General features: G+C 50.0%; 2 protein-coding genes across 2 annotated transcripts in view; one reads left to right on the forward strand and one right to left on the reverse strand.

The window, feature by feature from the left end:
• Positions 1–2,513: 2,513 nt before the first annotated feature.
• GDF7 (growth differentiation factor 7) lies at positions 2,514–6,346 on the forward strand. The gene is made up of 2 exons (XM_068413294.1): positions 2,514–2,850; positions 5,424–6,346. Exons 1-2 carry the CDS (start codon positions 2,514–2,516, stop codon positions 6,344–6,346), a joined length of 1,260 nt encoding a protein of 419 aa, XP_068269395.1.
• A 12,961-nt stretch (positions 6,347–19,307) lies between these two features.
• The window catches only part of LDAH (lipid droplet associated hydrolase), a 132,706-nt gene continuing 126,201 nt past the window's right edge, over positions 19,308–25,812 (reverse strand). The window contains exon 7 of the mRNA XM_068403836.1: positions 19,308–22,548. Coding sequence (XP_068259937.1) covers positions 22,357–22,548 — 192 coding nt within the window. The 3' untranslated portion in view covers positions 19,308–22,356. The remainder of the gene's footprint in view (positions 22,549–25,812) is intronic.

Raw genomic sequence — 25,812 nt, forward strand, 5'->3', positions numbered from 1 at the left:
CCGCCGTGGAGATGAGGATGGTGTGGTGAGAACCACCATGAAGGAAGCTATTGCTCAGCTCTGCCAGCTTGCACCAAGCGGGGATTTGGCCCTGCTGCCCGCACTGGGGGCCGAGAAGAGGACTGGGCTAGGGGTGAGAAAGTTGAGGGGAAAGAAAAACCAGAGGGCACAACCTGGCTGGCTGTTGCATCGATGTAATTTTGATTTTTAAAAGAAATACAGAAAAAATGCAGTGACAGTTCCAGTCCCTGGGAATTTGGCGAAGCCCAGGGTTCCTCACGTGTGGCAGCGACACACACCCCAACACGCAGGAGGATGTACAGACCCCGGTGGCCCAGGGCACCACCCCCACTCACCATTTTTGTACTTTTCACTGTTTCCCATGAAACTGGCTGCAGGAAAGGATTCCAGGCAGGAGGCTCCAGAAACCATTGCAAGAAGCCCAGAGGTTTATGGAGGGACTTGTCTGCCCATTTTCTAAAGCCCAGCAGTTCTTTCTGTCACATCATCCTTCTGTCCTTCTGCTGACCCTTTTGGTCCCTTCCCTGGGCAGCGTTGGGAAGGGAGCGCTGCCATACCCCACAGCGGGGGCATCAGGAGCACAGCCCATGGGATTGTGGCTGCTAGTGGAGGTGGGACTGGGAGGTGCAGGACAGGACAGGGTTTTTTCAGCCTTCCCATCTTTGGGAAGGGCTGCTCTGACCACCCAGCCCTGCTGCTGCCGGCGCTGGTGCTGTGAGGGCACCCAGCTGGGGTCCCAGCACCCTGCCCTGACAGGGAGCGAGGCATCAGGGGGCGGAAGGTCTTGTCGGATGCTTTTTTAAAGTGACCTTTAGTGTCTGAACAACATCGGGCTGGATTTTATAAGGGGCTGACAGAAGAAAAACAGGTACTGAAGCCTTCCTCTCTGCTGGCCCTTCCTCTGCCTCCTGCCCCAGCCGAGTGAGGGCTCCCGGTGGCCCCTGTCTGCTGGGCGAGTGGTGCCAACGGCATCGTGCAAGGCGCCATGCAAACCGCACAGAGCGTGCAAACGCCGTGCAAGGCGTGCAAATGCCCTGTAAAGGCTGTGCAAATGCCGTGCAAATGCCCTGTAAAGGCTGTGCAAGCCCCGTGTGAACCCTGCAAACACCGTGCAACCGCTGTGCAAACGCTGTGCGAGGTGCTGTGCGGGGCGTGCGAGTGGCTTCGGGCCAGGCCATCCCGCACCGTGTGGGACGGGGATTTCTCGGGACGTTGTCACGGGAGGTGCCTCAGTTGCTTCGCGCTGGTGTGTGTACGGAGCAAATCCGCTGGCTGGCATTAGAAACCCGCTCGCGATATTGTGGCAAAGCACCTGTAAAATTAACAGCAGGAAGAAATCCGAGAGGCTGCAGTGACAAATGCTCGTGAGAAGCGATTGTTGCGGGGGGGGGGGGGGGGGGGGGGGGGGGTGCGGAGAGGAAAAAAAAAAAAGCCGTGTTTGTTTTGGCAAAACACCTACATTCCTTCAAATAAATCATCGCAGCACTTGTTTTTGTATTTGCGGAGAAATCGCAACAGACATAACCAGGGACTTAAGAGACTTGAAATAACATCCTAGTAAATACTCCACTTTGTTATTTTAATCGAGACCCAAGGAAACATCTGAATTTTACCAAGGAAACCCTCCGTGCAAGGGAAAACATTAGCCCGCAGCCCGGCCGGGGCTTTGTTTTGCTCCGCCGTCGGTCTCCCGAGGCGGAATTACCGGGGCTGGTGGAGGCGCGGAGCAGCGCGGAGCAGCGCGACCCCGGGGCCGCCCCGCCGCCGGTCGCTCCGCGCTCCCCCGGCCGCTCCCGGCCCCGCCGCCCGGTACCACCCAACACCGGGACGGGGGTCCTGCCCCCGCCCAGATGGCGGTGGGGTGTCCCCTCCTGTATGGGGCGGGGGTTCTCGTGGGGTGGCGGTTCCTCCGTCCGACACAGGGCCGGGGCTGTCCCGTCTCCAGTTACGGGACCGGGGTCCCCCTGTCCAAATGCGGGGTGGCGGGTGGCCCCCTCCCCCCAGTGCGGGGTGGCGGGTGGCCCCCCAATACAGGGTAAAGGTTCCCCCCTCAATAGAGTGTGTGTGTGTGCGGGTCCCCTCTCCGAAATATGCCCCCCCTTGCAAACAGAGGTGGCGGTGTCCCCCCTCCAACCCGGGACCGAGGGCCGCTTTCCAAAAGCGGTGACCCCCGCAGCACGGGGACGGAGGGCTCCCCTCCAAACTAGGGGTGCGGGTGCCCCCCCACGCGGGCCGCAGGTGCCCCCTGCCAGGCGGGGCCGGGGGGGGTCCGGGGGGGGTCCGGGGGGTGTCTCACCTGCAGGCGGAGGCGGGGCGGGGGCGCGGGAGGCGCTTGGGCGGGGGTGGGCGGGCGGCCGGCAGGGGGCGCTTCGGCGGCGGCGGGCGGCGGCGGCGGCAGCGACGGCGGCGGCGGCGGCGGGCGAAGACGATGTTCAAAAGCGGGCGGGGAGCGGCGGCGGCAGCAGCACAGCGCCGAGCACCGGGCCGCCGCCATGCGCCTCCGCGCCGCCGCCGCCGCCCTCTGCCTCTGCCTGCTGGGCGCCTGCCGCCTCCGCCGCGGGCTGGAGGCCGCCGCCGTGCGCGGCCCGTCGGCGGCCGCTCCCCAGCGACCCTCGGCAGCCGCGCCTTCCTCCTCCTCCGCCTCCTCCTCCTCCTCCTCCGCCGCCGCCTCCCCCTTCTCCTCCCCGCCGCGGAGGGACGGGGCTCTCCGCAACGGCACCGTGGTGCCGCACCACTACATGGTGGCCCTTTACCAGCGCCTGGCCGCCCGCCGCGCACCCGGCCGCCGCGCCGACACGGTGACGGGCTTCGCGGAGCGGGCGCGCAGCGGTGAGTGCGAGACGCGCATCCCTCCGCGCAGCGCAGCGCAGAGCAGAGCAGCGCCGCGCAGCGCAACGCCCGCAGTGGGGCAGGACAGGCGGGACGGGCTGCCCCGGCGGGGCCTCGCCGTCGGGCGGGAGGGACGGGGATGGGCTTGAGGACGGGGCTTGGGAAGGGGTTTGGGGATGAGGATGGGGCTCGTGCATGGGCTTGGGCATGGGGACGCGGTTGTGCGTGGGTTTGGGGATAGAGCTGCGGCTTGTGCGTGGGTTTGGAGACGGGGTTGTGCATTACTTTGAGCGTGGGTTTGGAGAGGTGGTTGCGCACGGGGATGGGAGTTTGTACGTTGGTCTGAGCATGGGGTTGTGCCTGGGATGGGGTTGTGCGTGGTTGGAGAACTGGGTTTGTGCATCGGCTTGGGCACGGGGTGGTTGCACGGGATGGGGTAGCGCGTGGGGATGGAGACGGCGCTTAACGGGGTAGGGGCTGCGCATCAGTTGTTCGTTGGGAGCGGAGCTGTGCAGGAGTTTGAGCACGGGAATGGGGGTGAGGACAGGGGTGGGAATGGGGCTGTAAGTGGGTATGGGGTTGGGGTCGCGATGGGGACAGCAAAGGGGTTGTGCCTGGAGCTGGGGAAAAGCGTTACCGATGGAGATAAGTATGGGGCTGTGCGTGAGCATAGGGTCGCGATGGCGATGGGGTTGCACATGCAGTCGGGGTCAAGGATGGCTCTCGGGGCTGGGGATGCGCTTGGGGACGGGCTGCGAGGTGCAGCCCAGCCGGGACAGGGCGCGTAGGGGCAGCTCTGGGGCCCCCCCCCCCCCCCCTCCCCAACACCCCCCGGCAGCGGGGTCGGGGCGTGCGGTGCACTCCGTGGGGCACCGCGACGGGCCGGGACGGGGAGGGAGCGCGACCGCGTGGGGGGCGGCTCAGCCCCGGCTGCCGCGGAGCTCCGGAGCCGGCTGAGCTCGGCATCGCGGTCCCTTTCTCCCTCTTTTGCCCCGCGTCCTACCCGCGGATCTAATGATAATAATCAAATAAACACATATACGTACTTAACGATATATTTTTTTTATATATGTATATATATACATTGCGCCCTGCCGGCGAAGTTCGCTGGGCTGGGGAAAAAAAATAATAAAATCCTCATCGAATAAAATGAAAAATCAAACTGAGAAGCAGCCCCGTGCCTGTCGCCGGCCGCCCCGGGGCGGGAGAGCGGCGGCTGGTGGTGCGGAGCCCCCCGCAGCCCCCCCCAAACCCCATCCCCAAACCCAGCAGGGGCCGTATCCTGCCGGTAGCCTTTGCAGGGAGATTTTTGCTGAAAGCTGGTGGGGGAAACGGCGGGGGAGCGAGGTGGGACAGGGGGAGGATGCTCCGATGGGAGGGTGGGCAGTGCCCGGCTTGGGAGAGCGGGGGGAAAACTGCGCCCAGGTCCTGGGAAGTTTCAACGCAAAATGAAACCAGATGAAACTTTCAAAGGGATCTCCTTATCTGCTCCTCACGGGCATTTTAGATCTGCTTTAAAAATAATAATAATAATAGTAAAAGAAATAAAAATAATGATAACGATAATGATGATGATTATAATAATAATAGTAGTAGTAGTAATAATAATAATAATGCAGTAAATGACGGGGAGACAACTCTTTCCCACGCGGAGGGCAGCGCAGGCTGCAGCCCGGCGGCCCTGCCCGCGGGAGGGGGTCGCGGTGTGTGGGGGGGTCGGGCAGGGCTCTGCCGGCAGCAGGTCCGGGGGCTCGGGCACAGCAGCAATGTTTGCCGCATGCCCAGCTCAGGTTTCTTGTTAGAGAATGGGAAAATAAAAAAACAACCCTCCCAGAACTCATTCATCTCTTCTCCCCAACTCCACCTCTTTTTTATTTTTTTTTCTTTTTTTTTTTTAATTCACATCAAGTATATTTAATCCGTGCCAGAAATGGCGCAAGTCTGTGTCTGGGCTTTGGATCCGCCAAAAATAGTGACAAACTCAAGCTGGGCTCACTTTCAGCTTCTCGGAGTGCTTCTATCAGACACCCCGAGGCACGGCATCTGCATCCCCGATGCGTGTGCCTGTGCCTGCCTGCCAGGGGAAAGGAGATTTGTCACAGCATTTTACTTGGCATGGCCGGGGCTGAGGTGGGGGGGACGACACTCAGGACAGGAGAAATCGGTGACAACCTGCTGACTGGGAATGGGACTGTGCCGCGCAGGTTCAGATGGGGCTCTCCATGCCAAAACAGCGATGCAGGATGGTGATGCAGCTGGGGACACTGAAACCTCCGGGAGGAGGCAGAGAAGCCACCTCAGGACGCAGGGAAGAGCGCTGATGAGAAGCCACTTGTTTGAGTTGATTCCTCCCTCCCTCTCTTCTCCTCCCCCTTTTTTTTCGGTGCCTCCTGCCAGGGTGACGGCGCAGGCTGTGTCCCTGCTGGGATGCTCAGCGAGCCTTGCTGCAAGGCGATCATCTCCACCACTAGCTCTGTGTCCCTTGCGCCTCCGTAACGAGAGCTTGGCTTCAGCTTGCTGGGTTTTTATATTTTTTCCTTTTTTTTTTTATTTTTTTGTTTTATCTCTTCCAGATGCCTCCCTGTCTGCCCGCGAGCAGCGATACCTCTTTGACATCTCCAGCCTACCCGAGGCGGAGGAGGTGACAGGCGCGGAGCTGCGGGTCCTGCGCGCCCTCCCTGAAAACCGGAGCTTGGCCCGGTCCCCCGAAGGCACCTTCCACCACCTCCTCCTCTCCACCTGCCCAAGCCGGGACGGCGAGGAGCCCCGGCTGCTGGACTCCAGGGCTGCAGACATTTTGGACACAGGCTCCTCCAGATGGGAGGTGTTTGATGTCTGGGAAGCCCTACGAGATCAGAGGGAGAGATCTCTCTCAGGCAAGCTGCTGTGCTTCCTCCTGAGGATCGTCTCGGATCAGTCGGGGCGGCTCCTGCCCCCCCGGCAGCTGGGGTTCAGCAAGCCCCGGCCGCAGCCCCACGAGCGAGCCCTGCTCGTGGCCTTCTCCCGCACCCAGAGGAAGGAGAACCTCTTCAAGGAGATCCGGGATAAGATCAAGGCCCTGGGCAGCCCTCCCTTCCTGGAGCCCCCCGATCCCGGCCAGGAGGCGCACCCCAAGCGGAGGAAGAGGCGGACCACCATCGCTGCCCGGTCTGGGGGCAGAGGCCATGGGAAGAAGGCGAAGACCCGCTGCAGCAGGAAGCCCTTGCACGTGAACTTCAAGGAGCTGGGCTGGGACGACTGGATAATCGCTCCCCTGGATTACGAGGCGTATCACTGCGAGGGGGTCTGCGACTTCCCCCTGCGCTCCCACCTGGAGCCCACCAACCACGCCATCATCCAGACCCTGATGAACTCCATGGATCCGGAGTCCACCCCCCCCAGCTGCTGCGTGCCCTCCAAGCTCAGCCCCATCAGCATCCTCTACATAGACTCTGGGAACAATGTGGTTTACAAACAGTACGAGGACATGGTCGTGGAGACGTGCGGCTGCAGGTAGCAATTTCTGCAGCTCTATCCCCCTCGCCCCGCCCTGCCCCACCCAGCAGCCCTGCCCCATTTTATATATATAAATATAAATATATATATATAAAATATATATATATACACACACATACACATTTGGTGTGTGCCTTTCCAAAAGCCAAGTTCAGAGCAGGTATCCCCTCCCTTCCCAGGGCCATCCTGGCCATGAGCCCGGGAGGGATGGGGGATGCCCCGCCCCAAGCAGCGAGGCTGTGGATTGGCCCTCCCAGGCCCTCTCAAAGAAAGAGCGACCCTCACCACCCACGCCGCGTTTCCCAGGACTCAGCCGGGGGTGATGTGCTGCAGTGGGAAGGGGGGGCTCCCTGCTTGGAGCTGCCCCCATCTCCATGCCTTGCCTGCTCCCCCCTGGGGATGGGGGGGTACCCAGCCTGGCAGAGCCCCCCGGAGATGCCTGCTCAGCCTCCCAGCTCTGCCTGACCCGCTTGGTTTGCCCAAGCTGAGCTGACACCTTCTTGCCCAAAGGTTTTGGAAAATGTCTGTCCAAAATTGTCTCGGTGGTGGGGGTGACCTGGGGGGGATGGAGCGGTGGCTGCGGCAGAGGGGTCGGGCCAGCATCCCCCTTCCGGCTGCGGCGGTGGGGCAGAGGGGAGGTGGGAACACTCTTTTCTTGGAGTTAAAGGAGTTTTTCTGGCTGCCTTCAAATCGCTGCCCTGGGTTTGCTGGGGGAAAAACGAGAGATCCCCAGGGGGACGCAGTGGGAGAACCTGTGGGCACAGGGGGTTGAAATCATTTGGTCCGGGCCTGTTTGCAGTGCAGAGAAATTTGTGAGTCTGCTGGTGGGGACAGGAAAGATGGTCCCTGTTACCGGCGGCTAAAGCAAGAGTCAGGTCTGAAGCAGAGCTCGTGCTCCCAGCAGCAATGGGAACGGCCCTGGAAGGTGTTAGCTGGCGATGCCGTGGCTCTGCGTGGTCCAAAGTGCTGGCCCTGTTGCTGATGTCCTGCAGGAGGTACCAGCCAGTGAGTCCCCTCCCTTTCCCACACAAAACCCCATTTCCAAGGCTCACCGGGCACCCGGCATCGGGCCCATGAGTCGCACAGCCGTCCTCAGCGTGTCTGGAGAGAAGCAAAGGTCCCCAGTTCCCCAGGGAAGAGCCATTTCACTCGGGTTGTTCTTTTTTTCCAAATAATCTCTATAAAAGCACTAAGCTCCACCCTACCTTCCTTTGGCATCGGTTTCCCGGTGAGCTCCATCTCTCCCTGGAGCGCCTGCCTCTTCCTGCCCCATTAAGGGAGCCTGGATCTGCCGGGCACGGACATTTCCCACGCAAAGGGCCGAACACCACCCTCGGAGACTGCTACGTACACCAGGGTGCTTTGGCCCGTGCTGAAAGGGCTACAGGACCTTAGTAACTCAGGAGCTGAGTATAAATTATGCCTTCAAATCAGAGAAGCCTTGCATCCACGCCAAGGCGAGTCTTGGACACTGGGAAGCATCTCTGCTGCACCTCGGTGGTATTTGGTACCAAACTTCGGCTTCGTGGCTGGGTTGGCTTCAACCAGGGATGTGTGTGCACAGATTTTGCTTTTGATGATTTATTTTTTACTAGTGGTGAAGGTGTTGGCATGTAAACATCAGTGCTCATTAGCAACGGTAGTTTGCTTTTGGGGGAGATGATAAATTCCTGCTGGAAAACGTGTTTTTTTTCCTATGTAAAGCCAGTCATCCTCCATGGCAGGGGTGTTCTGCTAGGGAGGGCTGAGCCGAGCCAGGGCAGAGAGGGGGGCACCTCAAAGAGCTCTGCCACATCCGAATGATTTTAAAGGTCAGGAAAGCCTCGGTGAGGGTCCAACAGCCTCCTTTCCCTCCAAGAAAATAGTACATCGGCAGGGAGTAAACTGTGCACACCGATAAGGGTGATATATCCACTGGGCTGAAGCCCCCCAGCCTCTCTCCATCCTCGCCCCGCTGAGGTCTGCTCTGCATCCTCAGGCTGCGGCTGGTGGCAACTCAAGGGAGCAAGTGTGGTACCCATAAGTCTCCTGTAACCCCCCTGCAGAGCTTCTCTGGCTTTACATCCACGTGTCTGAGAAGAAAAACCATCTCCTTACCCTCAGCGTGAATGTAAACATGTATTAAGCACGATGTACCCGTATGCAGGGGATGTTCAGAGATGGAGGTTAGTGGGGGAGAGGAAGAATCAGGTCCAGGCCGGTGGGTTTTCTCACTGTCAGCATTTGGGGGGGCCTGAGCTGCAACTAGCAGGTGAGGATAGGTCAGCAGGAGGGCTCGTGGCTTTCCTCTGGCCTTTGTCTGTAGTGCAGGTGGGCAGGGGAAGGAGGTTGGCACAAGCAGCGCCGGAGCAGCTCGCTCTGGAGATGCCACGTCACTTACAAGGATACCAAGCTTTCGAAGTACCTAATTTTTCAATTGCCGTTGGTTGCTTGACAGTTTTTCTCACTGCTGGGACAATTTTTTTAGTGTTTTCATTTCCCCTTCCTCCAAATATTTGCGGTGGAGGTTCGTGGGCAGTTCAAATCCAGGCAAGATATATATAGCTCCTGGCAGCCCCCGCTGGCTGGTGGCTCTTGTGAGCCTCAGCCGAACGGGTGGCCTGAGACCTGCTCCTGTGGGACCGTGTCCAAGGGGGTGCTGACACCAGGGCCCCCTGGTTCTTGTGTCTCTTGTTCAGCCACAGCTGCTGGGAACAGACGGACAGACAGACGTCACCCGCCTCAGGTCTGGAGGTGGCTGATGGAGAGCAGGGTGATGGGTTGGGTCTCACGATGCTTTACCCCAACCCCGTTGCTGGGGTGCTTTGTGCTGCTGGGGCTCTCTCCTGAACCCCGCGATGGCTTTGCTGGCCCTGGTGAGAAAATCTGTGGCTCAGTCGCTGCCGTTTCGTAGCCTGGATTGCTACGATAAATGAGGAGGGGGAGGATTCGGGGAGAGCGCAGAGGCCGCTGCTGGCAGCGATGCCGTCCATGGTTGTGCCCATGTGGGAACCAGTCCTGGCTCTCCTGGCTGCAGGTACCTCTCCTAAACAGGCATGTTTGGTGGGAGAGCAAACTTCAGCCCCCAGGGTGAGCCCAGGGGTGGTGTGGCCCTTTGCCTTCACACCCATGGTGACACCCCCACACCAGCCGCTCTTCTAAGAGAGCATCTGTTCCTTTCCTGGGCAAACAACCTCTGGAGGACAACAGGAGAGTGAAGGATGGCATCGGACCCTCTTTCCTCTTGTCTAAAGGGACAGGGGAGGGCAACTCCCTGCCTGGGGCTGCTCCGGGGGGATGCGTATGAGCAGATCAGGGCTGGAGGGGAGCAGGGCTGGGGCTCTCGGTGGGTAACTGTGCTGCTGCCGCCCTGGGCAAGCGTATCGGCTGCAGCCCTCGGCGGTCACGTTGCTCACTGCTCCCAGAGAGCTTTTCCAGAGCAAAAGCCGCCAGTCCTCCCTTATGAGGGTGGACTCACATCCCCGTGTGCTGGAAGCAAGGGCTGCCTCTCCATCCCATGCAGATGCAGAGGTTGCACCCAAACAGTGGGATTAGGCTCGGGATGCAGATGAAGAGCCATTGCAAACGGAGGTGCTGAGCCCCCGTGGGGTGCAAGAGCCTTTCCTGGGCAGGGAGGTTGCCACGGCCAAGATGCTGCAGCCCTGCCGTGTTGGGGAGCAACGTGGGGATGAATCTGCAAAGGGCATGGAGGAGTAAAACAGCTGCAGGATGGTGGTGGCCCAGCCCAGCCCAGCGCCCCAGACCCAGAGCTGGTTCCCCGCAGAGCATCACCCCCTAACGCCACCGAAATGGTCCAGGAAAAATGTATTTCTGATCGGTCACCTCTTGCCTGAGCTAACTTTGGGGCACATATAAGCATTATAAATAGGAGACTAGAGACTGAGTATGGACAAATGTGAATTCAGTAGAGTCAGGGTGATTTTAATGGATAATTATAGGTTCTCAATCTGCAGTATTTATACAACCTTTCTAGTTAAAAAAACCCCACAGTTTCCATGCAGAGCATATTCTCCTGGAGGATTTGTTTGACCTTCAGCACCATTTTTATCTGCAGGATATAATTACTGTGAAGCTGGGAACCGTAAGGATTTGAAAAGGACTGTATGTACGTCCGCTTAACTAGCTCTGTCCCCAGCGCATGGGGACGTGACTGCGCAGGAGCAGGGCAGCTCGCAGAGCGATCCCGTTGACTTGGAAGCGCTGGGGAAGCACGTGCGGTCGGGACAGGCCTGGTGTGTGTGCCTTGCCTTGGGGCTCCTTGGGCTCTATAAAACTAAAGCCTGTGCTTAAGCCACCGTCTGCCCTGTGTCCTGAAGCCCCCTGTCCCGTGGAATCCCATAGCAGGGGTCAGTCAGAAGCAGAATGGCTTTATGCCCAGTTTAACTGCCTGATGACCAGGGTGCTTCTGGCCTAGAAATAATTCCCAGGAAACACAGATTTTATCCTTTTTCATTTTTAAAAGGAATAATTGTTTTTTAATTCTCTTGAAATAAGGGGATTGCCTAACATCCCCTTTTTTTTTTTTTTACATCATGCTTCAAATGCAATGGTAGAAGGGAAGGGAGTATCCTCTGGCAGGGAGAAGGGTGTTCATATGGCAAAGGGCTTGCTTCAGGCTCGCAGCAGCCTGGCCCTGGTGTAGCTGTGTTGATCTTGTGTGTGAACAGGCTGCCCAGGGAGGTGGTGGAGTCACCATCTCTGGATGTGTTTAAGAAAAGACTGGACATGGCACTTAGTGCCATGGTCTGGTTGACATGGTGGTGTCAGGGCAATGGTTGGACTCGATGATCCCAGAGGTCTCTTCCAACCTGATTGATTCTGTGATTCTGTGATGCCAGCGGCCTTACTTCTGGTCAGCGCTGGCAGATGGAGCCATGTCCTCTTTGGCTGTTTGCTGGTGCTTGGCGTACCCGTACGGAAAAGAGTGGAAAGGCACCGCTTCCGACTAAAAGCAGACCCTAAGCCTTGAGCCTTCTGCTCAAGTCTGAGTGCCAGCGACTTCCGTGTCTATTTACATCATATGGATTTTAACTCACGTCTTGATCACACAGCTCTCGCTACTGGAGAAAATCGGGTAGGTCTGCAGTGATCTGTCGGTCACACTCCCCTTGCAGAACAAGCAGCTCCTTTTACTCTTGGCACTTTCAGGTCCTTATCCCACAAACCCCGAAGTGTGTGTTTAGGAAGAGTCGCTTGTGCTGGCTCCCACGGAACAGCAGACACACACACCGCTGTTTGCAGCACTGCCCCTCGCAGGGAAGAGATGAGAGAGGCTGGAGCATCACTTAGGACGCCCCGGGGATGCGGGTCCCAGGGGGCTACAGCTTGGCAAATGGAGTGGAGCACCTTGGGGTGCTGATGGGATGCCCTTGGCTTTGCTCTCCGGACTTAACCAGAGTTTTGCTGTGAGCTTCGGCTTGACGTGCTTGTCTGCAATAGCAGCATCTACAGTTATTCACGTCAAAAAACACATGACATATGTTGATGTGACAGATATGTCATGAATACCAATCCAGCAACCAGCTCATAATCATGTTGGAGTAAACCTGGTGGGAAACGCCATGGTTTCCTGTCGAGCGTGTAGTGAGTCCTGAAATACGCGTGCCTTCTCTTTTGTCTGCGTTGGGGCAGCACGGCCATGCGCCAGGGAGAAGAAAACCTGCGTGGGGTGATGGCAACGAGAGTCTGAGTATTGCACAGGGGTTGGTACCTGAAACGGGCTGTGCTGCTGGGTTTGAAAGACAGTCAGCCTGAAGGGCTATCGCATGCACCTTGGTTGGACAGTTCCACCAAACCACTTGCTGTGTCCCCTGTCCTGGGTGAAACCAGAGTTGCAGTGTGAATTTTTCACTCGTGTCACCCCTGGGGAGGTGAGTGGGCAGAAAAACCCACGTGGGCACAACCGAGCTCTGCTCTCGGAGAGCAGTGTCATTCTTCTTCTAACTCACTGTGACCAGCAGATGGAGAGACCACGCATGTCCCACCAGTGTCAGAACAGCTTCCCCGGCATTGGGGATCCCTTTACAGCTACATGGGGTCCGAATGGGAATGCTGGGTGGCAGGAGCAGAGTGCAGTGGTGTGCTCACCACTGGGGCTGTGTCCTCTGTGAAAACACATTGAGGAGAGGTGTGGGGAATAACTGTCCTATGGATGGGGTGTTGCTGATGGTCAAGAGCCTGTGACCTTGCATGGTGGGGGGGTGAGTTTTTCTGCTCCTCTTGTCTTTGAATTAATGGCTGGTAAAAGAGCGAGATGTTCCACCAGATATGACGGTTTGAATTTTTTCATAATGGTTTATGTCTTTCATGGCAAAACCAGCTACATTCAGGCTCCTTATTCCTAGTACAGCGAGTTGCAACGTACATAGAGGTGCAAAGATATCTCTGAAAATCATTTATGCCCCATCAGCAAGTGTTCCGGACCTTCGAAAAATGACCACAATTTGGAACTCCTGCTAGTGTAACCCACTGACCAAGGACCTCACTCTACATCTTCAAGGATGGTTTGCAGCATTACACCTCAAGGCATGTGTAGCCCACACGGCTGCTTTTTCCTTTTCCTGGCACTGATATTCGAGCAGCCCCCCTGAATTTACTGTGCTGGAGAGGAGCCTGGTTTACGTGGTGGTGGGAAGGAGTGCAGCGGCAGGCTGGCTGATGCTCTGTGTTAACTTCTGGCTGAGCAGACGAGGGTAGGAAGCGTTGGGCAGCAGAGCGTTTTCATGTGGATCGGTATTGAAAAATTTTAAACCGAAGCTTGATCCATTCCCAGAAATGGCTGGAAATGAAACCCAGCCATTTTTCAATGGTTTTTGAGCAGGTTTTGCTCTTCATTTTTCTGTCATCACCACTTACGAGTTCATCTGTACGTTTTGTGAGCTCATTTTTCTGCTTTGATACTTGTGCTCATACTTTGGGTTTTCAGGATGGGGAGCGTGTAGACTTGTTGGGGTGTTTGGTGGGTGGGAGGAGACCGAGGGAAAAGAGGCTGAGTCTCAGCAGCAGCAGCAGCCCAGGGCACAGGCCCTCGAGTGAGGGGACGGGTCTGGCTGGGTTGAAGCCGGTGGGAGGAGAGGACCCACTCATGATGGGTCACATGCTCAAGTGCTTTTTTGATGGAAGGTGGGAGTGTTTGGTTCTCCCTTTCCCTCAGTTTGTTGCAGTGTCAACCTATGCTGGTGCCACCCAGATCTCCACCAGCAGAGGAATAACGAGATCGAGAGGCTGGGTCAAGCCTGGCCTCCCCGGGAGCTGTGGCTCTGGCTTTGGTCCTGGTCTTTGGGGAGATGGCAGTGTTCCCCACAGTGTTTCATTCCCTTCCTCCATCCTGCCTTGACAAAGAGAGAGGAGGGAAGCAGAAAGGGAAAACACAAGAGGCAAAGTTTAGGGTTCCCTTGCTCCCAAGCTGGTCATCCAGGTAGCTGCATGCCAGCTAGGCACTGCTGAGCATCACGGGGCTCACGGGAGCTCAGCTGGCAGCAGGGGAGCATGAAATGACACCCACAGGCCAGGAAAAGGGATAGTCGCACATGGAGGGGCCAGGCTTTAGTCCTCGAAGAGGTACCAAAGTGCCAAAGTTAAGTGGTTGTGTACATGGTGATCAGCTGGGGATGGGACACTTTGCAGGGGCAACTCATCCCCTCCTTGGCCAGGGAGGGGGGGGTGATCACATTGGTTATATTCATCTCCCGTACTGTGAGTAGTTAACCTTTGAAATAGCGCTGAAAAAGAAGGGTCTGAGTTTCTGAAGTGTTGACTATACAGTGCTCCCACGCATTTCAGTGGAAGCCACATTTGTGCAGTGCCTTTGCAAATGAAGCTCTTACAACCTGAGCAGCGGTACAGGGGTTTAGCTCCAGCCCTGCCCACCTCGAGTCACAGCCCTCATCTTGTGTTGTGGCTCTTTGCTGGAAAAGCTGGTGGAGATGCCGCTTGCAAGACCTGAACGCATGTCTGTGAAGGACAGACCTGCTCTGCTCTTGGTGCTCCCCGCTTTAGACGCAGGCAGGAGCAACATCAGCCCTGCTTGTGGATCTGGTTTGATAAATCACTGTGTCCCATCACCGCATGCTCCTTTTCTGAAGTCAAGTCAACAGTATCTGGAGCTCCTTTGACAAAACAAGCCTCTCTGCTGGTCAGTCGTGGGTTTATTTATATGTTCCTTTCTTTGATTAGAAAGGAAAACATCAAAAAGTGAAAAAGGACTCGCATTTCCAATAGCCGTATCTCTAGTAGTTATAATTTTTGAAGCAATACTAGTATCCCTGTGTGTGCCTCTAAACTATCCATGTATTTGATCAGCTTTTTCAGGTCTGAGTGTGTGAAATATCTCTAAAGAAGATAGCTCTGGAAGTGATGGTGTAAATGCGTTGTTTGTATGTATTCTAAAGTTTAAATAGATTGTACATATGGGATTGTAAATGAACTGTAAACAGCAATCTATATTTTCTTGAATATATTATATAGCAGTATATATTTGTTAAATAAATATTCTTGTATACTCTTCAATAACCTTTTTAATATTTTGTACAGATAAGTTTATTAAATATTTTATTGAGAAATAGATCTCCGCAAGATTTTTTTTTCTTTTGAAGACTTGTGTCTGTGTCCCAAAACGAGATGGCTTGTTTCACAGCAACCTTCAGAAGCCACCTTCAGTTCCTGGGCTACCTAAGATGTTAAAATCAAAAATGAAAAAGCTGTTCATTTTACACTGCCTTCCTTGGCAACCTCAGGTATTTTCCCCCCAAAAAAATGATGGAACAGTGAGTGTTTGTGATGGATTTATCAACGAAATGTACATCCCTTTTCTTCCCTGTGTTTCTGAACACCATTAACCTGTCTTAACTAGTAGCTACGCAGCTCCAGCCAGCCAAACAGGATTCTCTTCATTGACTTGAATAGAAAGTTTTAGAGGCTCAGAAACATTGTATTGAGGGGGCAAATATGAGAGGTGGGAGAATATCCCCTGCTCACATCATGCTTGTGATCACACAAAGCCGACCTTATGGGTTTGACTTGAGCACAGGACTCTGCTCCTGCAGGTGCCCGTCTCCCCATGGTCCCCGCAGAGGGACTCCAAGGCAACGGTCCCTGGAGGGATGAGGGAGGAACCCGATTTGGTTAGGTCTGGTGAAAACATCCCCTTAGGAAATGAGGAAGAAATTAGGAATTTCAAAATCTGAGATATGAAAAAATGCCTGGAAAAATGTAGAGAGTTCTTTTCCCCCAAATCAGGTCTGGTAGTTTCATTCCTGTTAGGTACCACTGGTATATGTGATACATTGCCGAGTACTCAAGGGATTAGGCTATTACTACTGCAGCAAAATATTTGCCAAAGATTGCTTTTAATTGAATATTGGTTTTGTTCTCCCATTCCTCCCTCTTTCAAAGGTGTTTTTTTTTTTTTTTTTTTTTTAATAGCTAAATAAAGCACCTTGGGACACGAAATCCTTTTGCATTCCTAGTAGGTGAACTTTAAAAGTTATGGGACATCCAGAAAGCAAGGAATCTGTAAAATTAGCTTAATCTATTGCATTAGATTCATGTGATGGACATTCTGTGAGGGGCTATCATATAGCTATATAACTTTTTTTCATCTGGTTTCACTAGGACATTATAGTTGCAAAATTGGCAGTTTCAGGGGGAGTGAGTTGCTTTAGCATGTGCTCCTGCAACAGACATCACCAAAGTGCCTTGAAGACAGCGAGTGAAGGTAGGATTATGACTGCCTCTGCCACGTCCCTACCGCATACAATACTGTGAATATGCAGGTGTGGAGTAAGGGACATCTGGAAGCATGGAAGAAGTCTTCAAGGCGTCAGGTATGTGTTTCGGTCACAGCAGAGCAACCTCAGTTTTCAAGACCCAGGAGAAACACATGGAGAACTGACAAGAGAGGTTTGCTTGAAGGACTTAAAAATTAATTCTTACAACACCGGTATTTTCTAGGCTGCCCCTTCATCTTGAGCACACCCATACAAACACATGGCTCAGCTGGAGTGAGGCATAGTGATTTCTAGTCCCAGTGGCACATGGAGTGACATACCAAGCACAAGCCACCTTTTGGGCAGTATCCTGCATCCTCACATGCTCATTTACCGTCACGTTGGCTGAGGAGGGGGTCTTTTAACACAAGTTCTTGGCATGTGGAAGGAGACAGGATGGCATCTGGCACCATGCCCCCTGCCTGCTCTATGTGCAGTTTTACAGCAACATATTATCTTAATGAGTTATTTTCAACAGAACACTGGAAGGGTGAAGGCAAATGGTTATTCACAGGAATCCTGTCATGTCTTCACTGAATTTGGTGGGAGTGGTAGGTTTGTGTTCAATGGAGAAAGGTTTTTAGTCCATAGTACTAACATAGCACTTCAGACTACCAATGTGTTCTACAACATAAACTAGTTAATTCTCATATATTTTCTGACAGCCAAGCATTGTCATGGTCAGTTTATATTTGAGGGAAATCAGAGCCACAGCAAAGACAAGCGACATGCCCAAGGTCACACACCGATACAATGGAAGAAAATGCAGAGCATTGCTAAAACAGGACATAGTCTGACCTGGGCTCCTATTGACTTAACCCTAAAGCAAAGGCGTAAGTCCTTTATGCAGTAAAAAAAAAATCGTTGGTGCCTGCCAGGACCTCCAGAGGGAGATCTGTACCCCTACATTTAGATATCTAAGTTAGACCAGATAGGGAATTTAGACCTCTATTTTGGGAGCACTGCTTTATGAACTGGGGGCAAGTCAGGTGAGCCAGCTCGACTTTGCTTGGAGCGCCAGTTTTCCTCTTAGCACCTAATCCAAAGTCCAGTGAAATTAGTTTTAATGTCTATTAACGCCAGTAGGTTTTGGACCAGGCTCTAGCATCTGCTTGAGACTTACCTAAAGCCTCTCATGTACCATCCCATGTAGTTTTCTTTAATGCAGACCAATTCAGAAGATGCTTGGGGAGATCACTGGGACACGTGTTTGCTGTGGGGCTCAACTGCAGTCCCAAAGTATTCTAGTGTGAGAATTTCATCTTACTTTCAGTAACTGATACTAGGTGGGCATGTTTTCATTACTATGAAAACTTAAATCCTCATGGTCACAAAGTGCTAATTGCACAGGAATCCTGCTATGTTGGACTGTGCTGTTTTGGTGTGAACTAGTAGGGATATGAGGATAAAAGGAAACTCCTGTCTTGCAGGCAACACTTTGGTACTGAAGCTCTTTGTTCATGTCATGTCCCCTCTGTTGTCCTAGTCTCAGTCAGTCTATCACTTGGGTCTCCCTAAGCCTGTGTGCAATCCTATTAACTTTATTGACGCTGCACTGGGGCTGTAATTGGAGTTACACACTCCATTTCACTCTGGATGCTTAAAATCCTACGTGTTTTTTTTTTTTTTGGTGGGTGAAAATACAGGTTCCTTCCTAATAAACACTGATGAGTTGCAGTACCTCCCGCATGATGAGAGCAGATGATGTTAACTCTTCAAAACATTTACATTCTGTAAATGGTATTCTTGTTTCAAACAAGTTAGATAGGAATAGCTGTATCCTTATCAAATTGTAAGGGTGCCTCTTAGGGAAAAGAAGTAAGTCCTGCCACTGGGAAAGCCTGTTTTTCCCAATTCCAAGCCATCTCATCTTCATAAACAAGGATTTCTCTTAATATATGAAGCACGGTGTATTTTAGAGCTCGGGGGCTTTAAGATGAGCTTGTTGAAGATACGTTCATAAACTGGGAGAGTGGGGGGCACCCTCCGCTGCCTCTTTCATTGTGAATTGCTTCAAATAGCGTGGCAAAAAATCTCCTTTGAGTGTCTGACTGGCAAACACTGCAGTCAGACACAGAGCGAGTCAGATGTTTTAAACACCATTCTGCATTTTATTAGCTGCTGCAAACTACTTCCCACAGCACAACTACTTTCCTGCAAGCACGTTCCTGCAATAGGTGGAATGGAAAAACCTAGTCCATTTACTATCACCTTAAGCACTTGAAACCAGTCTTTAATGAATCTCTCCCTGCCTGTCCCATCTGAGCGTGCGCGTTAGCCTGTTTCATAACTTCTGCATGATGATACCGAGAGCAACGATCGCTCTGGCAGCTGGCTTGTACTGTTACTGCTCTGTCTGCTGCTTGTACTCAGACCTCATCAGCTCTTCCAGAAATATATGCTGTTTTAATAGCTCCTGGTCACTCACAAACACTCTCCGGATTCTTATTTTGTAAAGGTGCCAGGAAAGAGAACATTTGCCTGCAAGTGAAGAGCCTCAGAAACTTATTGTAGTTGGGAGTCTGAGTGTGACCTGTGACACAGAGTAAAACAAGTCTCTTGGGTCTACTAAGTTTGGATAAAGAACCCAGTAATAGTTTGAGTGACTTTATTAATGATAACATTGAACATCTTGTTTAAAGTCTTTGCTGGCAATTAGCTAGACCAAAGAAAGGGACAGGGAGTGGATTCACGTATAAATCCATTTTCTGTAAAATAAATATGTAAATAACCTCAACTGCAGAGAAGAGATGATCTGTTGTGGCTCATGTATGCAATCTGCCTCCTGTGAGTCAAGAAACTGGTGTTTAGTTTGGAGTCCAGCTCCAAATTTTTCACCATAAACACTGGGCAAGCACTCATCAAGCTTCCTGAAGGGACAAACCTCACTAATCCACACACTCTATAGCTCATGCAAAGCAGCAAACACGGAGCTGGAGGGAGCAAGGGGAAACACTGATTGATTATTTTGGAGTGGCTCTGGATAAAAATGCTTAAGTGAGTCAGGTGCCTACCACCCACTTAGCAGATGTCTACATCGCATGTGAAATTTGGAGTTTGGCAAGTATTTCTTGTAAATTTTGTATGCATGAAGTAATGAAGAAGGTGTACTAAGACTAAAGAAGTTATCAAAAGAAAGAATCAAGTTACATTTTACCATAAATGTATTTATTTTTCTTATTGGAGTTGTGTACTTTTTCATAAAAGGTATCGATCTAGCAAAACACTTGAACATGAGTCAACGTCACTGAAGCTAGCAGGATTACTTGTGTGGTGAGAATTAAGCACAAATGTGAATGACAGAGATCAGGTGCTACTGCATACAGTCGATCATTTGCGATAGGTTTCCCAAGAATTCTAAAATAGACTAAAACAGGCAAGACCACACTGTGTTTTCATGGTAAGTTGGCACATTCGGACTATAAGCACTTTTGACACTCTTTGCCTGGGGTCACGGTGAACACCACGGGCTTCAGAGGAGTTTGATTCTCACTGTGTGAGATCTGCTCCTCTTAGGAAATACAGCTGTGAAAACTAGACCTAATATGGCTGTGAAAACTAGACCCATGCTTTTTTGCAATGAATAGAGTAGCAGATTTTGAGATCTTAGCCTTACGGTAACAGCTTCTAGGAGGAATGTAGCAATTGAATCAATATGGTTTTGATTGATAATAGAGAAAATTCATTTAAGAAAATCGTAAGGCATTATCCTGCAGTATATCTGGTCATCACTGACCAGATCTAATCTCAGTTTAGGTCTTAATGCAGTCAGTAGGATTTATTATAACGGATTAACATTTGTATAAAAGGCATACACAAGTCAAGTACAAGTATTGCTAAATTAATTCCTCATACAAAGTATACGAATAATGCACTGTAAACAACTGCTTCTCATAGGTGCTTCAGTTTCCAGGCTTTAATAGTCGCTTGTCATCTTTGGTTAATGCAAGATTTTTTCTGTCCTCAGGAGATCCACTAGAACAGCTGAACTTTTACAAACTGAGTCCTTGCTCGATTACCTGATTCCATATACTTTGAAGAAAAAATGTTTTGTTCAACCAGATCAACATGTAAACCAAAACAACCAAGTGAACTGTATTTTTTATGTTAACATACAAACATGTGCATATGTATATATATCTCTACATGTACATATATGTCTCTCCACGTACGTGAACACACACCTAGGGAGCACCTAGGCCAACAGATGCATTTAGCATCTGCCATAAGACCATCCAACAGGAATCCATGCCAACATCTGGGGGCTGTTTTAACACACACAAACACACACAACTATGGATTTCCAAAGTGAGCACAAGAATTGTTTTGATCATGACTGAATATGGCCCCACAGAAAGAAGGAAAGTCCCATGAGTCTCCAATAAACAGAATCAGTTGCACGGGCACAGTCCCTTCACTTTGAACGTATCTGGCTCCTCCCCATGCTGCTGCAACTGTGGTCTCAACATTTCTGCCTCAAGCATCAGTTATGTTTCATTACGCGGCAGTGTAATCTGAAAATCCACTGGCTAGTCTCAAAAGCTAAACCAGTTTCTGATGCAAAGAAGGTCACTTAAATCCACTGTCTGTCTGCAGGTTTGAAAACTAGTCCAAAATATCCAGAAACTGAATTATATCACAAATTGCTCTAAATATCAGTGAAAGGTTCAAGGGGGAGTTAGAGAGAAGTGGAAGGTGTGTATATAATCGTGTAAGAAAAGTAAGGAATTAATTGGTCTTTCTGCATCACAGAGAACGTTTTCCAGTACCATGCTCACTAGTACCACATTAAAACTGTTAATAAATCAAGTTAGATACTCAGTGCATCATCTAAATTAATGTTTGCAAGGGCAGGACTTCCCCTGACTATATTCTGTAGGGTTTTGTTTATTTATAAATGTCTTTATGAACTCCACAGGGAAACTATTTCACAGGTTCATGGCTAGGAAGCTTTTCCTGATTACACTTGGCTCTGTTCCCCTTACTTACATTATTTTCATTTCTAGCTATCACCTGTAACTCCTTCTGTTACCACAACTGGTAGGATGGGTTTTTTCTATTTTTTTGCTATCTGTAAAGGAGAGGGATGAACAAATCTGAGGAACAATGTACTTGTCAGCAACGTGCTACAGCAAGGATCTGGTTCTCAATAGTAACATTTTGTGCCATTTCATGGGTGCAACCATGGCAGAGTAATAGCCATTTTCTCATGGTGGACTTACCTTATTTGTGGCTTGTCAGAAAGTTTCATACTTCAGTCCTTAGAGCAAAGAACTGAAATTCAGGCACACATCAAAACTGGTTTAATTCTTTAAAGTTGCTGAGCAAGCACTGTTCTCATGGACTTCACTAAGAGAGCTAGCCCACCTATAAGTACTTATATATGGATTCTGCAATCCATTTTCACCTTTTAATACTGGCACTTTTGACCAGCTTCCTTTACCTTCTCTACAGTCAATGAAAAATGAAACACTTGGCCGTGTTCCAGACAGGAGCTCCATATGTATTCCCTTGCTGAGCAGACACAGTTACCTTATGGTATTTGTAATACCCTGTGGAGTCCTGGCAGCGCCCTAAACCCCTTCTGAAACTTGGAGAAACTGAACACTTCATCTACACATCTCCCTTGTACTCATCCTGAACTCATCCTGACCTCTGATTGACCACCAACCCCATTTGACCTGGAGGAGACAACGTTAGGGTTGTCTTGGGGCATTGGGCCATTCTGGCTCTCATGCACCAGGGTTGCATGGATGGATGAGATATGTGGAGAGGGCCAGGTCTTCCAGAGCATACCAGGATCCACTGCCAGGATCCATCCACTGGGAGATTTTTACCCATACAGGGTAGCCTGGTATTTCTTTCTAAAGCAGGCCAGCTGGGCTGCCCCAAACCCATCCCTGACAGTTCTCCAGCAGGTGAGTGAGGTGGTAGTAACTCAGGTACACCTGTAGCCAGTGAATCTAGTGTCAGTGCTGTCTTAAGTGCTAGCAGACAATAAATATTCCACCCTTTGCCAAGTCCTGCAGAGTCCTGAAGACACAGGATGAAGGTACATCACCACTGAATCAATAAAACTATACTTTGGACCAGCCAGTCTCTCTTTAACTTTCTCTAAAACATCTCAATAGAAAACAAGCCATAATCTATAATAAACAGAAAAAAACAGGACAGACTCTCTCACAAAAAATTACATGTTCACAAAATAATTACATCATTTTCTTGTTAATCACTCAATCCATGTTTATAATTTGGTCAGATCATCCTGTAACCAGTCTGTAATCATGGCTGCCATCTCCTTGCTGGCATCTAGCACAAAGGCATGGCGGAGCCCTTTCTCACAAAGTCGAATGTCTCCGTCTGGAAAATCCATTTTGATCTCATCGTAGTAGTGCTGTGGACACCAGCTGTCTCCAGTTCCATAATAAAAAATCAGCTAGAAATCAAAGAGTATCAAATCATTAATTTCAAAAGTTTCTGATGAAGCAACCAATATTCAAATAAAGAGCACTGATTATTTGGAAATAAGTGAAGTTTCATGACCCAAGATATACTGTGAGAAATAGCAAATTGGTAGTTCTTGGTTGTTTCCAAGTCTGCAATTATGTTGAAGCCAATTGAATGCTCTGTGACTCAGTTTCCTCATCTGTAAAACTGTGGAACATAATATGGGCTTAACTCTGAAAACAGAGATCTGCTAATGAAAGTCTGGCTGTCTTAAGAAATTTGTTATTATGGATCAAAACATCTAGTTGTCCATGGAGTCCACCCCTAACCAGGCAAGCTACTGTGTTTTCCCTCACTATTACCTGTTTTCTGCGTTAGCTTTCTAGCTATTTAATCAATGATGCTATGTCCCAGCTGAAGGGGCTAACCATTATGGCTTTCTTCTGGATATAAACTAAGAGAAAGTAGGAAGTTACTCCACATTTGTGAGTAGCTCAGCCTTAGTGGCATCTGTTAGGTGTGATCTCAAACCACCTGCCTGGCTGGGGACTTAGGTGGAGGAGCACCTATTTTTCTTAACCTCAGTGTTAGATGTAAACTAGAGGTGATCCACTCAGCGATGCTAGAACAACAGCAATTATGGTCATTCTCAGAAGCAAAACTTTCTTTGCTTGGAGAATTTTATAATCATAGAATCTCAGAATCATAGAATAGTTTGGGTTGGAAGGGACCTTTAAAAGTCATCTAGTCCAATCCCCCTGCAATGAGCAGGGACATCTTCAACCAGATCAGGTTGCTCAGAGCCCCATCCAACCTGACCCTGAATGTTTCCAGGGATGGGGCATCTACCACCTCTCTGGGCAACCTGTTCCAGTGTTTCACCACCCTCATTGTAAAAGAATTCTTCCTTACATCTAGTCTGAATCTCCCCTCTTTTAGTTTAAAACCATTACCCCTTGTCCTATCGCAACAGGCCTATTAAAAAGTTTGTCCCTGTCTTTCGTATAATCCCCTTTAAGCACTGAAAGGCTGCTGTAAGGTCTCCCCAGAGACTTCTCCTCTCCAGGCTGCACCACTCCAACTCTCTATCTTATCTTTGTGAAGTGCTGCCCGTGTAGAGCACAGGCACCTCCTGGAGATCAATAAGCAATTTTCTTTTGGGTTGTAATGTGGAACTAAAATTCTACCAAAGCCCATTTTGTTTTGATCTTGCCCTAATAACCTTATTCAACGACATACACAAAGCAGGTGCTACAGGGCCCACCTAAACACAAAAGTCATAAATTCCAGGCAAATACCATATTCAATGAAGTGTCTTTTCTCTCTGTTAGAAACACTGAATGTCACTCTTTCCCACCTCATAATTTCCCCCATTTTCATCTCAACTTCGCATGCTATAGCTATGTTTTTCAATTTCTATAAACTATTTGAAGGGAGAGTGGTTGTCTGGGAGAGAGTAAAAACCTATGAATTTAAAACTATACAGGAACAAGATTAATGATGATGACTCCTTATACTAAAATGTTTGAATGCAGGTACCAGAAGGATGTTGATTGCTCAACGTATCACACACAGAGCGTGGCCCAGTTCCATTACTCTCATTTGTTTCATATTTCATTTCTCTACTTCAGTGAATAATTGAGCAATGCTAACATAAATTAGGGGACAAGAAGTTTTCCTTTCATCACTAATATCTTCAATTCCATCATTTTTGTAGCCACGTGGAATATAAATAAATGCACCCACTGGGGCAGAGGTGGGCTAAGAGCCCAGACTGCATTTCACAAAATGTTACAAGTTTTTGTCTAACTCGCTTTTCTCTTGATGAAGCATACCCAAATCTTGGACGTTATTGACTATTGGCTGTATCCAAAATATAATACCTCAGTTACATAGACACCAACACAAGTTACACTTCTACGTATACGTAAAACATAGAACATAAACCACCCCATGTTAACAAACACAGATGGTTTCCTTTGTCACTCACTAATTGCTGGAAACAAGGTATGTCGCTTGCTTTAGCAGAAAATGTCTTTTGATCTCGCCTTCGATTCATAAATCACAGGATGTCACACTAGCACAAATTCTTCAAAAAACCCAATGTAAAATGGCCAGCTGCATTCAGGCCTCTTGAAAGCCAAACATCTGACCGAATTACGTTTAACCAACAGATACAAAAATGAAGACTACGAAACTGAGAAAAAAAGAAATGAAGCATCTCCAGTTTAATGGAGTACTCCTTGAAATCATTAGGTATTTTGATAGGCTAGTCGTAGGGTCTCATCACATGATCATTTAGAAAAAGATGAAACGTCATTTACACTTACAAAGGTGGATAAAATACTTGGCTTAGTCTGCCTGAACTGCGAAACAGGCTGTTCTCCAGGTAGGGCTGTAAACTTGAGAACTCACAGATTTGGAAATGCCTAAACGAAAGATTTATGTGCATTCTTAGCTTGCCTCTGCTATATTCGCATCATGGTTTAATCTTTCATTGCATGATCCAAAGGATTCTTGACTCATTCAATCCACTGACAGGATGACGTTCAGCTGATGAGCTGCTATTTGATAGTATTTTTCCTTTTAAATTCTGTGTGTGGTCTGAGGATTTATTTACTACATATTTCATGGTTTACAGACAGAATTTATTTTCTTAGATGCATTCCTCTGGCATGCACCACTACAGGATCTGCGTGCTCACATTTATGAATTTAATTTTGCAACACCTTAGTGGCCATTTTTATCTCCATCTTGCAGATGGGGAGCACAGAAATTAATGTCAAACTACATACATTAATTTGAAAGTATGTAGCATAGTCTAAAATATCTACAGCTGTTTTTCCAGTGAGTGAAGCATTACACAGTATTGAGTGTGCTCAAAGGACAGCACTCCTGGACTCCATTTGTGGGTGCTCGGAAACACTGTCCATCTGTCTGTAAAACAGATTTCAAGGTCTTAAATGAGATACTCAGAAAAGTGAGGACAAACTGTGACCATCTATGAAAAATATTAATGACTGCACCAACAGCCAATTCTTGGATGTAAGTTTAGGAGCCTTTACCATGAAGCTATCCATTTTTACTTCATATAGTTCCCTACTTCTTTCAGTAGGCATTTTACATCTTCTGCCACAAATGAGGTAGGAGTTCTGCATCCTGCTGTCTCCTTCATTACATGGCTTTTTCTATTAATGAAAGAGGAAAAAGGAAAAGTGATGTTCTAATGAAAGACCACCTGTTAATGAATACA

Source organism: Nyctibius grandis, chromosome 1 (genome assembly GCF_013368605.1).
Source record: "Nyctibius grandis isolate bNycGra1 chromosome 1, bNycGra1.pri, whole genome shotgun sequence".
NCBI lineage: Eukaryota > Metazoa > Chordata > Aves > Nyctibiiformes > Nyctibiidae > Nyctibius > Nyctibius grandis.

What these genes read in the sequence shown, in the direction of transcription:
- GDF7 (XM_068413294.1), top strand. Translation starts at nt 2,514, where the DNA reads ATGCGCCTCCGCGCCGCCGCCGCCGCCCTCTGCCTCTGCCTGCTGGGC. An exon ending in CGCGGAGCGGGCGCGCAGCG is followed by an intron (nt 2,851 to 5,423) that starts GTGAGTGCGAGA and finishes TATCTCTTCCAG; the next exon opens with ATGCCTCCCTGTCTGCCCGC.